Source organism: Pangasianodon hypophthalmus, chromosome 2, assembly GCF_027358585.1.
Source record: "Pangasianodon hypophthalmus isolate fPanHyp1 chromosome 2, fPanHyp1.pri, whole genome shotgun sequence".
Lineage (NCBI taxonomy): Eukaryota > Metazoa > Chordata > Actinopteri > Siluriformes > Pangasiidae > Pangasianodon > Pangasianodon hypophthalmus.
In genome coordinates this window covers 11,177,209-11,192,692 of record NC_069711.1, presented here as the reverse complement: position 1 = coordinate 11,192,692, position 15,484 = coordinate 11,177,209, and the positions used below count along the sequence as shown (strand labels likewise).

The window sequence follows — 15,484 nt, the reverse complement described above, 5'->3', positions numbered from 1 at the left end:
ACTACAAAATCTGTTCTCTCACAGTTACTCAGCTAGGTGTTAAGAGCGTTGTTACTGCATAAAAAAACTTGTATTTTGTAAACAAAGTAGACCTACTGGCTATGATTTTGAAACAATGTGTAATTAATTTCAAATCTTGTCATTTAAAATACAATTATATAATTAACCATATGAATTTTAACAGAATGGAACCATGCACAATTTACTTTGGAGACCATTTTCTCACAAACATGCGCACGCACACACACTCACACACACACACACTCACACACACATGACAGAGGGCATGTGAATCAGCACAGCAAATTATGATAAGAAGTTAATTAAAATCTTTATTTCATTATATGTGTTACATTCAATACCCAATGTGTTTCTTTAGGACACATATATGATAGGCATAAATACAAACAAGCGTTCTTTTTTTGTGCCTTTCCTAATAGAATAAGATGAGTGAGCAAAACTTCACACCCTTATATTTACATTTAAAGTCCAACTTTATACAAAGTCGATGCCTTCATTATTTACAGAAATGAGAAGAAGGACGTCTCTAACCAACCAAATAAAGGTCCAAGTCCTGTGTGTTGGGAAACATAGCTCAGTGAAGTTGGTGTCGTCTATAGTAAAATGGGACAATTCATCATTTCATCAGCTGAAATTTTGAGTTTTTCTATTGATATAAAAACTGATATGGTGTATCATTTTTGTGTGTACATTATTTGTTGTGTTTTCAGTGTCAAATGTTTTAATTTTAAAGAATGGGATTTTACGCTTTTATACCACAAGACTTGTCCTTTATTAATTAAAGATGTTTTTCTCTTCTTAAATGGAGGGAAATAAAACATGAAAAGAAGCAAGTTAACCTGAATGAGCATCATGGACCAGTACAGTAACGTTTTAACAGTCATTCCTTTCAGTCAAGTTCTCTGTAGTGATGTGTGTTTTAAAAGCTACATGTCAAAACACACCAAGGAAGGCAAGATGACACTACATGCATCTCTCAGTGAATAAGAGATGAAACATGATTGGATCAAATAATCTTTTTAATCTAAAAATAAGGAATGAAAAAAATGTAAATAACGTCTAAAAAGACCAGTGTTTCTGACATCCAGCAGAAATTGAAAAAAGAAAAAAAAAAATGGCACCTACATTTACCAGATAACTTAAAATGAAACCAAAATATAGCCCTTGTGACTTTCAATTGAAAATATGTCTGGATTAGGCTGGAGGGAAAAAAAAAAAAAAGAGTGAAATTAACCAAAAAAAAAAAGTCTCACAAAGTGTATCACAGGATTATGTAGGATGGTAGTAAGCATCAAATGTTGGGATGTTGTACTGGAGAGTTCAGTAGTTTGTTGTTGACTTTAAATAATCGCAGGGACTTTTAAAGTCATTTTCCTAACTGTTATATAAATACATAAAATAGAAAGAGCCAAACATTCTTTGAACGGAGTATCAGCATAAGGACTTCTGTGAAGTCAAAGTCAATGGATAAGGAGGGAGAGGGAGGGAGGGAGGGAGGGAGGGAGAGAGAGAGAGAGAGAATATGAATGAAGCTGAGGTCAGCTTGTTGGAGTGCATGACCATGACCATGTCAATGCATATGAAAAATGGTAAAACCACCTGAGTTTGAAAAGAAAAGAAAAGTGTTATGCATCAACACAGACTGGCACTAGTGTATATGTGTGAATGTGTTTGGAGATGAAAAGCCAGGGTCACCCTTCATACTCCACTGCTGTCACTCACATTAGTGTTTATTATGAATAATATATTGGAGTAAATGTTTTGCATCTATGCGTCTTCTTTTCCGGTCTCACATGATGTAAAAATAAAAACATGTGAAATACAGTAATGAGAAAACAGAAGAGCATCCTTTCCAGCGTCAGCGTTTGGACCAGCTCGCAAGCTGTCACATGGGCAATGAACATAGCTTTTGACAGCTGAAAGATTATGGCCATTAGGCAATTAAAAAAACAGCAACTCTCCACCATGGAAAAAAAGAGCCTCGTGTTGTATGTGTGTGTGTTTAGGGGTTTAGGCTTGTCTCTCCAACCTCCTGAAACAGAGACGTGTAGAACTCAGGCTCCAGCTGTTTGTTCCGGTAACGGTTAACGATTTCAGCAATTTTCTGTTTTCGCCGTACATGTGGAGGGCTGTATGAGTCGCTGTCCAGTCTCTTCCTCCGACATGCGTTTATTACAGTCTGTCTCACTAGGAAACCTGGTAAAGACGGACAGAGAGGACAGAGGTATAACAAATGAACATGCTGAAGGTGTATGGCACAGTTTGCTTGTCCTGCCAAGTATTCTAGCCATTCTAGTAAATGCTGCAAATGTAACTGTACACTCATGGCCACTTTACTAGGAACATCTGTATACCTGCTCACTCACGCAATTATCCAATCATGTGGCAGCAGCACAATGCATAAAATCATGCAGACAGACTTCAAGAGCTTCAGTGAATGTTCACATCAAAAATCAGAATGGGGAAAAAAGTGATCTCAGTGATTCTGACCATATGGTTGGGATTTTCACTCAAAACTGTTTTTAGCGTTTACATAGAAAAAACAAAAAATGATCTAGTGAGCAGCAGTTCTGCAGACGGAAACGCCAGAGAATGTCCAGACTGAAGAAGAGCACATCAGGTTCCACTCCTGTCAGCCAAGAACAGAAATCTAAGGCTATAGTGGGCACAGGCTCAGAAACTGGACAGCTGAAGACTGGGAAAAAAACGGTCTTTTTTTCCCTCAACACTAGGGACTGCTGTGCATGAAAATCCAAAAAGATCAGCAGTTTCTGAAATACTCAAACCTGCACAAATGGCACCAACAACCATACACACTTAAAGTTACAAAGATAACATTTTTTACCCATTCTGATGTTTGATGTGAAGCTCTTGACCTGTATCTTCATGATTTTTATGGACTACGCTGCTGTAAGATGATTGGCTGATTGGCTGATTTCATAATTGCATGAACGAGCAGGTGTACAGATGGCGAGTGTACATGTCAAGCCAAATCAAAGCATACACAAGTGGAAACCCACCCAGTGATCTCCTGCTGACCACCATGTTGTCCACGAGGGGGATGACCATGCTGAACTTTCCCATGGCTCCATGCAGCTTGATGCGGAAGAGGCCAGTTTTAAGTGGGTGGATGAATATGACTGGCACATCTTTCTCTGATGAGCTGGGCCTGAGACAGAGAATGAACAAAATTCTAACATTCGGTATAGAAATCAGACTGAGTACAAGCACACACATTTGAACCATGTTGTCAGTAGTGAAGAATTCTAAGAACTCTTATGTGGAGTTACTGACCTGGAAGCACTGCTGTTGACTGCACTTTCCACTCCTGTGCTGGTCTCGGCCAGCAACTCAGACACAGGAAAGTTTTCTGCAAAGGGACAGATCACACTTATTTCAACAAATATTAACTGTGGTAATAAAAGATTTTTTGTGTATTTCAGAGATAAATACAGTCGGGCATGCGAGGCAATCAGTAAATTCTTTTTTTTTCTTGTCTTCTGCACAAGTTAACACACTAAATAGAGTGCTGCAGGGATGATGTATTTTTGTAGGCCAACCCGGAAGTTAGCATCGCCCTGGTTCCCTCGACAAACAGCCAGGATTTTTCCATTGGCTTTTGGATTATTGCAGAAAATAAGCTCTGTGACAAACAAACGTTTATGATTCTTACACGTTTTGCTCATCAAATATCAGATAATCTTCACAAATGAACACAACTTTTATGAATTTTGAAGCTTAAATACAATCGGCAAAAGTAAAAATCTAAAATTAGGCTGCAAACAAACTACACCACGGTCGAATGACCCCATGCCCCTCCCCGGGAATGTGTCCATGTTGCATTATTTTGGAGAAAATTCTGTTTGTTTGTATGTGTAGCAGATGAGTTTTCCTGTTCAGCGTGATGATGTTTAATGTCCCCGACAACCTCTGTAGTCCCATTTAGCCACTCGTTAGCAACAAGACAAGACAAGACAAGTAATTTAAAAAAAAAAAAATCAGAAGTGAAATACTGATGTATTTTATGCATAAATAAATAATAATAAAATGTAAAAATATCTTGAGCATGTGTTAACAACAGACCTTATTTCGGGCATTTAACCAAAAAACAATTTAAAAAAATCCATTGATTTCAGGATGATGAAACTGGAAGTGCAAAAATGCTAACTCATTTCCGGGTTTTAGGGCTCGTTCCTGCAGCACTCTATAATTACAGCAATTAAATAAGGAGTACTAGAATAATGGTTAAACGGGTTTCAATAAGAGCCAGAATGCAAATTGCCAGACAAAGCCGGCTTTTTACTTCTCTGAAGCTGCAGAGGGGATTGAAGTGAATGGAGAAGTGAAATATATTTGCCATTTCTTTTGTTTACCAATTTAGCTGGCATTGTTAAACGATTATACAAGCCTTCAGTGAATTATACTATGCTAATTAGATACTGCTAATCTACTGGACAATTAGTCTCTGATTTAGTAAAACATCTAGAAAATTCATAACATGTAAAATGACAGATTATTACACTATTGCTGGATCAGACAGCATGCAGTATTTAGATAAGCACGCAGTATACAGTTGGCATGAACACATCACTCATACAGATTTCCCATATCAGAATCCACCACAGGTTTTATGCAGTTTTTCAATATGATACTCTGTTACAGACACAAGTAATTTATTTATTTTTTACCAATGTCATCATAGCGCTCCACCCAGACCACCAGTACTTTAGTCTCCGGACCCAGAGGTGGTATATTCCTGCCTGATGGCAGCTTCTTACTCTTCACTGTGGGAGACTGACAAAGAGAGAAAAAAAAAAAAAAAACAGGTTGAACAAGGTGAACAAATATGAACATAGCTGTTATATTTATATGTTAAAACTTTCAGGGTTTGACTCTTATTGGTGACCTACTGCTCTCAAAGTATGCCTTTTTTATGTGGACGTGTCAAGGGCAAGCATGTAAAGTGAGAGCTTGTTTGCTGTAAAGACATTTCGGCTATGGGAAACGCAATCAGCAAGTTCTCCACTGCACTGCAGCACACACTGCCTAAAACCACCTCCAATTCACATGGCCTCCAGCTCTGCAATTTCGTTCTGTTGATGTTTACCCGTACCCATTTTCTCTCCTGGGAAATTGAGTGACTGGCTGTGTAGGTGTGGACACCAGTATGTGTGTGTGTGTGTGTGTGTGAGAGAGAGAGAGAGAGAGAGAGAGAGTGTGTGTTTATGTGTATGTGTTTACCCGTTGTGCAGGTCCCATGTTGTCAGAGTGGTTGGGAAAGAGCTCCAGTGTGAGGTTGGGTTGTTTCAGTAGGCTGGGCATCAGTTCCATCTGGGAATCAGAGTCCGCTGTGGGGAAACTGTTCTCAGGTGACTCCGCTACACACACACACACACACACACACACACACACACACACACACACTCTTCAAATGCCTATTATCAATCTTCAGGAAATACAATATGTGTAACTAAATACAAAAAGCATCAGACACAGGAATCTCCACTGGGTAGTTTGGTGTCCCTCAAATTCTGAGCAATATACTATTGATATCTTAAAAAAATTGTTACAATATACCACTCCAAGATATCATAATATCTTTTTATTATTATTATTATTTTTAAAATAATTACAGACTGACTGGGAGCAGCTGATGTTAAAGTTTTGTATTTAATCTATAAAATTGTAAATGTTAAACTTTTTTAAATAGATTTTTCAGTGTTAACTCTGAAATATAAAAAATAAAAATATATTTATATTATACATGTATTAATAACGACAGTTTTTTTTTTTTTTTTTTTTTTTAAAATGCAACACTACTGCTTTACTAGCAGTTTTTTAGCAATCCTATATATTGTGATACAAATCGTGTATTGCAGAAATGCCTTCAGGAAACAGGATATAACATTTTTGTCATATCGCTCACTCCTACTAATAAGAAAAGGAGCCAGTGCCAACTTTGTCAGTGTGTCTTCTGTTTAATGGATTAAATCTAAACTTACTATAAGCCATGAAACAACCATGTCTTGTCTAGCAACTATTGGTTTGACTGCACAAACACTGTGAAGAGCAGTTACAGGCAGGTACAGTCTTCTCTAGGTGTTTACCTGAGGAGTCACTGAGTGAGGGCACCACAAAAGCGATTTCTGTGAGAGCATCAGCGTAGTAGAGCACCCTCTTTTCACCATTAAAAATTCCTCCTCCCGTCTCTCCCACAGCTACAAACTCATCTGCAACACCAGCAGGGAAAGAGAAAAGAAAGTTTTTCAATCGTCCACATTCCATTGAACCTAAAGCTGAAAAGCTGATGTTGAGACTCAAGATGTGATCGAGTAACATACACTTTGTAAAGTCAATGCTAACTATGCTAAGTGTTGAAGAGAAAATGATACCTGACTACCATTAAGATACTGACAGTGTTACACAATGTGCGGTCTAATGCTGACTGCTGAAGTATATGTTAGTGTGTGTGTGTGTGTGTACCGGGTGTGTCCATGCCATTGGATGTGTTGATATTCCAGCTAGTATACACACTCCCAGTCCAGCCTGGGTGTTGCCCTACTTCGACTGGCCAGCCAAGAGACAAGAGCAGCTCCAGAAAATGTGGCTGCACGCTTGCTGAGGATTCCACATTCCTCAAGATCTACACACACACACAGCGTCCCACAGCAGATATTAAAAAAAAAATCTTGATCAATACACACCAATATAATCCTCATAAAAGTCCTGTAGATAGTGCACAGATGCTGCTCATACCTCTTGGCTGCTCTTCTGGCCTGCCCTCATGTAGAAGATGAATACTGTGTCACATGGTCGGCACGGCAACAAGTCCAGATAGCCAATGTCATCGAAGAAGCCTGATGTGGCCGAGTCCAGAGCGATGAGGTGAGGAGGCAAACGACTATTACTTGGCTCCTGAGAAAAACAAAGCAAACCGGCCCATATGATTACTGCTAGACCAGTGCCCACTACACCCTCTAGTTTGAGGTACTGAGTGAATCTTTTGCATTTTCTCCTTCTGGAGTAGCAGCTACAGCTTCACTAAGAGTTCCTATGACAATATTCACCAATTTAGCCAGAATAAATACATCAAATATTTAGCACTAGGCCAAAGCTGTAAAAGAAAAAGGAGGGTTTAAAAAAAAAAAAGTCTAAAGAAATTTCAAGAAAAATAAACAAATAAATAAATAAATAAATATGTAAGTAATTAAATAAGTAAGTAAATAAAGGATGAATAAATAGACACATTTATGTCTACTGTAAGGAACACCTGACCGTGCATAAATGACAGAATATGGTGATGTATTAATGAGATCATGCTGTATAAATGAAGGAATCCAACTAAAATAATATCTGTAGTTAAGAAGCACTGTTATCTTCTATTACCTTGAGCGCTTCTAATGACAGGAATCCAAAATGTGAGAGAAAGAGGCGAGCGGTTTGGAACTCCTGCGCTGGAGGGGGAGGTCTGCAGTCAGTAAGCGGGTCAGGGAAGGGTTTATTCCTCCACAGCTCCTCCGTGTAGTGCTCCAGACTGGTCTCGTAATCTATCTGCTTTACCATCACACCACGCAGCTTATCGTGCTGCTGTTCCAGCTAACACACACACACACACACACACACACACACGCACACGCAAAAAAGGATCAGTTGCCACATACACTTCATAACTGTTTTACGAGACAGTAATTACTGTTATAATCTCCATCCCTCTCTAATATACACATAAGTACTAATAAAAACATCCCTGAATTGAGTAATAAAACAAGGACAAGTTAGTTTACTTGTGATCTGAATAACACGATGTTAACATGTTCACCTCTCAGACAAACTCACACAGAATAAGAGGGAAATAATGGCAGCTTTGACAACTACCACTATGAACTATACAATATTATTCAAATACAAAAAAATTAACTGCAACAAAAAAAATCCCCCACACCTACAAACTTGTTTAACTAATGCAAACCTTATCATGACCAAATAATAGCTATACTACAGTGTGCTAATATAAACTAAGTTCCTATTTTACTGAAAATCTATAATAAAGAGTTTTTAGTAGTTTTTAGGAGTTTTTAGCTGTCACTGTCCCCAAAATAACAGCAAAACAAGAACTCATGCAAGTATAACTAGAAATGTTAACCAGTGCACAAACCCATGTGTCATGACAGTATGCTGAATTGTGACAGTGAACCACATACCCACAGATACAAGTTCAAACTCACAAAAGCATCTGAGTGCCTCAAGGCTGCAGTACATGATATTAAGGACTCCTGTCAGTGAAAACAGATTGCACCTCTTTCCAGTTTTGGTTACCTTACTTTACAGAGATACAAACGCATACCAAACATCTTCCAATCAGCCAAGAAGACCTTTCTCACCTCCTTATCCACTATATCATGAAGGTCTGGAATGCTCAGGTCAGCTTTGACAAACGGAATCTTATCCACCTCTTCTGGGAAGGGCCTGTGTTTGACATTAAACCGAATCCCGACGTCATTTTTGGGGGTTGGCCGACCCTCTGAAACAAAGACCTGCTGTAGGAGACAGACAAAATGGGAAAACAATCAATAACTTACTTGTTTTTTATTGGATATTGGTACTAGATGCTTCTACTGCAGTGTGGAGTTTATAGATACAAACTCTCACATTACATTCTGACAGTACACTGCTGCTCTGACTGGCTGTTTACGCTACAGATTACCTTCTGATTGGCCCTGGCTCCTCGAGGCTGGTGGAACAGTTGCATTGTCCAGGCATGGCGACCACACATGCCTCGAACCAGCATCGTGACAGATGGACAGGGGTCTGGAAAAAGAGACACACAAACATGTCTAGATGCCTTGGTTGCATAAATGTCCACATGGGAAATGCAAAAAAGTGTTGTTAGTGAAACACTGCACACAACTATGCTAAAAAAAAAAAAAAAAGCCTGAGCTATGGTGCAGAGTCTTTTTCACAAAAAGAATGTCAAAGCTCAATGAAATTTCACAAGAAGATACATTTAATGTCCCAAAATCACAGTGTATAATCACAGTGTATCTAACCGGCTCCTGAGATTCACTGGCATTTGCTGCAAGAGACATGTCAGGAATAAAGCCAAACAGGGCTGTCATTATTGATTATATTTATTATTGATATATTGGTAATCAAGTAATCTGACAATTATTTTGATGATTAATGGAGTAATCATATTTTTTTTAATTCACAATAAAAATAGACAATAAGAACAATAAGTTCACTTAAGATTTAATCTCACCTAACTACACATAATTCAAAGGTTCCATCACTCAATATTTGATATTCTAATTTTTTTCTTTATTCGCTTAGATGTACTAGGAAAGACATATAATAAGTGTCATTCAAACTTCCGTTATAAATACCAGTAACTCACTCTGTTCATTGCCGAGGGACTGCTCCAGCATGGCCAGGATGACCGAATTGTCAAGAACAAAGTATCTGAAGTTACTGTGAGACGTGGATGTCAGCCTGGAGTATTTAACCAGCGTCTCCTCGTTCAGCAGACTGCAGGTGGAGGCAGGACCACTTGGAGATGGGAATGCCCCCAACACCTGCATTATACTTGAAGAGAAAAGCACAGGAGTGACTGACATGTCAGACTAAAATAGGGTTAATTCGCAATACCTGCACCTCTTGTAATAACACCAATTAATCAGTTAAGTAATTTTTACATTCTAAATCTGCAAACTTCCTCAAATGACAAGTAATTTTTTTTTCCATTAAGTGGGAAAAAAAAGTTTTAGTAAGTGAGACAGTTAGTTTTTTAAACTAATCTCACATTATTGGAGTCATTATGACAACTCACCATGATAACGTAGCTTCGGCTGCATCTTTGACCCTCATGGAGGCAGGATTATGCTCTTTGTCGCCCTTATACCTCACTTCCTGTTCACCCGTCTTGGACTTGCTACCCGAGATGCCCAGTTCAACAATCTCTAACACTTCTATCAAGCAATCCTGCAAAATAAACAGCATGAGACACGAACTCAACATATAAATAGAGAAAGAAGATACATACACACATACATACATACATACATACCAGTACTCATTGCATTGATATAATCATCATTTATTGCCTTATTATGACTGTATACCTTTTCATTGAGCATGTCAGGATGCTCTGTGAGCCACACACAGAGGCACTGGAAGGCAGCGACGATCATGGAGTGTAGGTCTCTGGAGTGGTGTGGGGCAGGTCGACTGCACTGGTACACAATGTAACTACACACTGAACTCACAGCTCGTTTCCGGTCCGAAGACTCCACACTTGCCTTCACCTAACGAAAGAAACAGTTTTAAGAAATGTCTGAAGATGCAGTTGTTCCCAATAATGTCATAACAGAACTCAGTCCTCTTCTATAATGCTTGAGATTGTATAAGGCTATAATGAGATTGGAGAAAACAGAGCAAGTGACCTGACATCACTCATTAATGCAGAATCTCTCCAGATACACTCTAGTAAGAGTCCTCTCCTCCTGTGGACCTCTCCTCTTTAGTTCATTTAGTTAGCTCACACTTTTTTCAGTGGGGTTTAAATCAGGGGACTGGGATGGCCATGTCAAAAACTTAATTCTGTGATCATTGAAGACTTTTGTATTATCTTGCTGGAAGATCCAATGACGACCCAGTTGTAGCTTCTTGGCAGAGGTAGCCATTTAAAATTCTCTGGTACTCTTATGGAGTCCATGGTATCCCAGCAAGGTTCTCAGCCCATGGATCCTCCACCAAACTTAACATTGGGGATTCAGTTCTCTTCTGTGTAACCATCCCTTTTACACCAAACCCACCTTGAGTGCTCTATTTCTGTTTCATCTAACCACAGAAACCAGTTCCAGTCAAAGTTCAGCGTAACATGGTTGTGAACTCCATGTGCTTACATGTGTGATTAAATGTAAAGACAGTACCATGCCTTCCAAATAGTTTGTTGGTATGGATGTGGCTTCTAATTAATTTGGAAATTTAGTTGCCTCAAACTGCTACCATCTTCTGCAATTCTTCAGCCATGTTCCTTAGAAAAAATTTTTCCTCACTGTGCATGGGAGCAAAATATACTTGTCCTCTTCCAGGTTAAGTTCATTACAGCTCTGACTGTTTTAAACCTCTTAATTATCACCCTAACATAATCACCCTAATCTTCCCCGTGTTGATGTATGACTTAATTGGCCTCTGAGTCACCTCATATTTATACCACAGTGAAACAGGAAGTCAAAGATGAGCTTAAGAGCTCCTAAACACTCAGCTAAACTTAAAGTAGAAAATAAATGCGAACACACTTCAGTTACATTTGCTCATAATAAAGATTGTTTATAACTGTAACACAGCTGGCTTTGTTAAATAAATATCCTTTTCGATGAGGGTTTTTATTTCCTTAGAGTAAATTTTCTTTAATTAAAGGTTAGATTTCTCTCACAGTTTCAGTGCAAGATTAAGCTAATTAACCACAGTGCTTCATAATCTTTTTAAACTCATTTTGACCAGTCTACCAGGTGTTGTGCTGGATGAGAAATCTGCTGGCACGACCTGCTTAAATGAACATCTGTGTTTCATCACCTTGGAGAGCTCCACTTCTTAGCAAGGCCTCAGCGTTGAAGCCAAGAACAGAAGTAAGTCTTAATTAAAAAAGGAAGAAGACAGGTCATCTGTAGTTCCTGGGCTTATGACTTGCCAAAACCTGAGTATAAAAAACACTTGGCTCGAGGCTGAAGTAAGTCTAAGCTAATAAGAGTGCACTGTACAGTACTAATGTACCCCTTTCTGTCACTGTTTATCTTCAGTAAGTAATATCACCTTCCTCAAACAATTTCTTTTTTCCATATATGGATCATATTACAAAAGGACTGCGTGTACCTTGGCGAGGCCTGCAAGCAGCTCCAGGGCAGCAAGTGAGATGCTCATGTCAGGCCTCCACTGTGAGTTGAGTCTCTGGGTGACCAGGTGGATGCTGCGGATCAGCAGGCCGGCTGCCGTGTCTGTGTGGAGAGCTGGGATATAACACACAGCATGCCACAGAGAGCGGGTTAGTCACACACACACAAGCCAAGCAAAGCAAAGCACTGACACACAGCCTGCAGCCACATGGAACAAGAAAAGTAATTTCAAACACACAAATGCACATGAGCATGTATGCATGCATATTAACTTACACTACTGCTGCACTAATAAAAAAACACAGATTCCTTCTCTTTCACAAAATATCAGTCCTCTAAACAACAAGATGCATCCGATCAGTTCTAAAACCATGCATCTAAACAAACACCAAAACACAAAGTTGTACATCACACTGTTGTGCATTAGCTTTTTTTGCAACCTCAGAAATCTTGGTTCTTAGCTTTAATTTTATTGCTACTCAGAGCATACAAATAACGACCAACAAACATGTTGGCACCATGCAAAGTCTATGATGATGACATGCCTTGATGAGAAAAACATCACACAGCAATTTAAATAGTTTGTAATACACAGACAAACTCAGATGAAAACAAAGCCACTGAGACAGACACTATATAGGAAATTACTTATGCTAGACCCATTTTTAAATATTAAATCCTCATTTGTCTGAAGAGAAAAAAAAATTTCCTGTGCAGACAGCAGACATATTTGCTTTTCCCAGAATGCATCAGTACAGAGTGCCCCTCTGGACTTACCATAGTCTCGCAGAAGGGCCTGGGCAGGTCTCTCGCTGTCGGGTGTAGTGGCCTCAGAGCTGCCTGCACTAGAGTTACTGATGCCACTATTATTGCGACTGTGGCTCTTAGCCAAAGAGTGACTGCTGTCCACGCTTCCCTGAACACGGCAAGAGGAGAGAAGGCAATGCTACACTAACAATTTGTCTTGGATTTTATTTTATTTATTTTATTTTTTAATCGTTAACGCCAGAATTATTGGCACCTGTCAGGAATATGGCAAAGAATTAGTACAGTTTTCCATTCAAACAACCGAAGACACTGTGTCCTTTCAACACAAAACAGTCTCATAAGAGCTACAGCCACATGAGCACAGTGAGGATAGTGATGGAGGCGAATCAAAAACGAATTAATGAATTGTACTGTTTGCTTGATTCTTTGGGGCTGTCACCTCTAACATAAGTTTTTTGAAAGGATCACACGAAAAAGCCTTTCCCGAGAGCAACCCACAAAAACGTGCTAAACCATTTAACGCTTCGATTTGAGAGGATGAAATAAAACTATAACTATTGTTTAATCTCAAAAATCACTAACTACACATAACTCAATTTCACAAAGATTGCCAATAATCCTGGAGTTAACTATAATTCCACTGAAGTCAGTGTACAGATCCATGAATGCTCATAAAATTACAGTATAGTAAAAAATAAGTTATTCATATTCAGCCTACCACTTCGGTTTGGGCTCCTATAGACTCCAAAAGTGCCGAGTCTTGAACAATATTCAACATTGCAGCTGTGGGCAGAACACAATACAAGAAAATTAACCCCTGACGCACAGGATGCTGGAGGGAGATCCATCACACTGAGACACTGTATACAGTAGTGCAAAACATGTTTAAGATTACATATGCTCAAATAAATCAAATAAGTAAGAAACACCCAAACCTAGTATCATCTGTGTATTGAGTGGATCTGTCTCTGTTTGCAGGGCACCAATCAAGATATTGACCAATCGCAGCTTCAGTGAAAGGAAGGACACTGGCTTGTCATGAAGCGAACCCTCATCATTGCTGAATTTCCCTTCCAAAAGAACCTGAAAAAAAAAAAAAAAGATCAGTTAGTTACTTCAGCCACCTCACTCAGCAAGTCTGAACATTACTGTGATCTGTGATCATGGAATCGCTGAGATTCAAGTATAAAGTTTTTACCTCAGATTTAACGTTGCCAAAATGGTGAGGCAGGGGCAGCATGGATAGCAGTATGTTAATGGAAGCTCTTCTCAGTTCAGTGGGGTTTACATAGGATTTAAATTTGGCCAATTCACTGCAAGAGAGAGGGGGAAAAAAACAGGTTTCTCAAAAATACATTGATGCATGCTTCTATAATAAATAAAGGACAGATAATTATGCTAATGAAACTAAGAGGAGTTTCATGAGTATTTGTTTCCTGGCATGTCTCCACAATCCTGAACCAGTGGAGTAGCTACTGAGGTGCACTAGAATAAGGCTTTGGATATGCTACTGCTAGTGTGCTTTTTGGTGCACTTACTTCAGAGAACTTGGAAATGAATGTAGGAAAATGGAAGTGAGCTAGTAGGTGCAGTAGGAAACTTATTAAGAAAGCACCTGAAAACCAATACAGCTTAGTGTGTGGTAGAAATCAGTTTCTGAGCAGCTTAAAAACCATGAACTTATCTAAATTATAACTGCTAAGATTTCCAGTGACAGAAACATCTTGAATTTGTGATGAGGTGGTATTACTCTTAACAAAACTAAGGGCCACATTAATTAACATTAATGTTAATAGCACTTGCATTCTACTGCTGATGTCCTTTTATTAAAACATTAATATGAAATACTTCGCAAACATATAAATTTTTTTTTTGGATGTTGGGATAATATGTGAATGTCATGCAAATTCATTTGAAAATATTCAACTGTTGCCCTAGAGAATAGAAGGTCAAAGGGGCCTGCAGCAGAGGCCTCATGTAGCTCCTCACCGGTCAGGTAAAATAATTTCCAGTGCAGATATAAAGTACGGAACCACTACGTTGATCCCTTTCAGATCAGAGCAGAACAGAGCTGAGGAGTTCAGGATAATACTGGCCAGAACAGGCCTGCAGATGAAGTCAGAAATTTGAAGGCCTTGGATGAGGACCATGTAGAACCTGTTATAAAGGGAGAACAGAAATCATTTCAGAGAAATAAGCAAATTATCTCAGAAACAAAACTTCTTTTCAATGTTTACATAATGCTTGCAAGTAGAAGGGATCTAAGAATACGTTCATCTGTTAGCTATCTATCAAAAAAAAAAAAAAAAAAAAAAACAGTGTAGTACACAATGCTCCCAACGAAACCAGATGTTTCAGACAAAAATCTGTAAACAGCTGTGCAAGCCAACTAAAGCACAGGAAAAGCTATAACATGAAGTGTCTTAGCAAGCTACCAGAACAGCTTCAGTGTGCACTGGTGTAGATTCTACAAGTCTTTGGAACTGTACTCAATGGATGAACACAATTATTGCAAAACGATATTCCCTCAGTTGGTGGTTTTATGATGGTGGTAGAGAGCACTGTCTAACATGTCACTCCAAAATCTCCTGTAAGTGTTCAAGATTTTCCTTTAATTTGTGTCCAGTTTTTTTCCTTTAATATGCCACGCACCTATGTATGTGCATGTGGACAAATCACTAGTCTGTGTGCTCAGGACAAGCAGATTACACGTCAGGGCAAACTTTTTTTTTTTTTTTTTTGTAGTAGCCTGGTGGAAAAGCAGGATCAGAAGTGTGATATAGCATTTTCCAGCTTTCTTTGTC

The 15,484-nt window shown here is 38.8% G+C and overlaps 1 protein-coding gene across 11 annotated transcripts in view; it reads right to left on the bottom strand.

Moving 5' to 3' along the window:
* Nucleotides 1-306: 306 nt before the first annotated feature.
* The window catches only part of ralgapb (Ral GTPase activating protein non-catalytic subunit beta), a 39,321-nt gene continuing 24,143 nt past the window's right edge, over nt 307-15,484 (bottom strand). For 3 of the 11 annotated variants that reach the window (XM_053230076.1, XM_053230084.1, XM_034312273.2), the window contains 20 exons: nt 14,670-14,837; nt 13,879-13,993; nt 13,616-13,763; nt 13,399-13,463; nt 12,690-12,828; nt 11,893-12,014; nt 10,140-10,322; nt 9,848-9,999; nt 9,416-9,603; nt 8,726-8,829; nt 8,403-8,555; nt 7,408-7,617; nt 6,778-6,936; nt 6,505-6,664; nt 6,129-6,251; nt 5,263-5,399; nt 4,710-4,815; nt 3,316-3,391; nt 3,042-3,190; nt 307-2,217 (listed from right to left, as the gene is read on the bottom strand). In XM_053230076.1, coding sequence (XP_053086051.1) covers nt 2,024-2,217; nt 3,042-3,190; nt 3,316-3,391; nt 4,710-4,815; nt 5,263-5,399; nt 6,129-6,251; nt 6,505-6,664; nt 6,778-6,936; nt 7,408-7,617; nt 8,403-8,555; nt 8,726-8,829; nt 9,416-9,603; nt 9,848-9,999; nt 10,140-10,322; nt 11,893-12,014; nt 12,690-12,828; nt 13,399-13,463; nt 13,616-13,763; nt 13,879-13,993; nt 14,670-14,837 — 2,851 coding nt within the window. In that variant the 3' untranslated portion in view covers nt 307-2,023. Of the gene's footprint in view, nt 2,218-3,041; nt 3,191-3,315; nt 3,392-4,709; nt 4,816-5,262; nt 5,400-6,128; nt 6,252-6,504; nt 6,665-6,777; nt 6,937-7,407; nt 7,618-8,246; nt 8,295-8,402; nt 8,559-8,725; nt 8,830-9,415; nt 9,604-9,847; nt 10,000-10,139; nt 10,323-11,892; nt 12,027-12,689; nt 12,829-13,398; nt 13,464-13,615; nt 13,764-13,878; nt 13,994-14,669; nt 14,838-15,484 lie in introns of all 11 variants that reach the window. The other 8 variants (XM_053230074.1, XM_053230104.1, XM_034312270.2 and 5 more) reach the window with 3 other exon arrangements.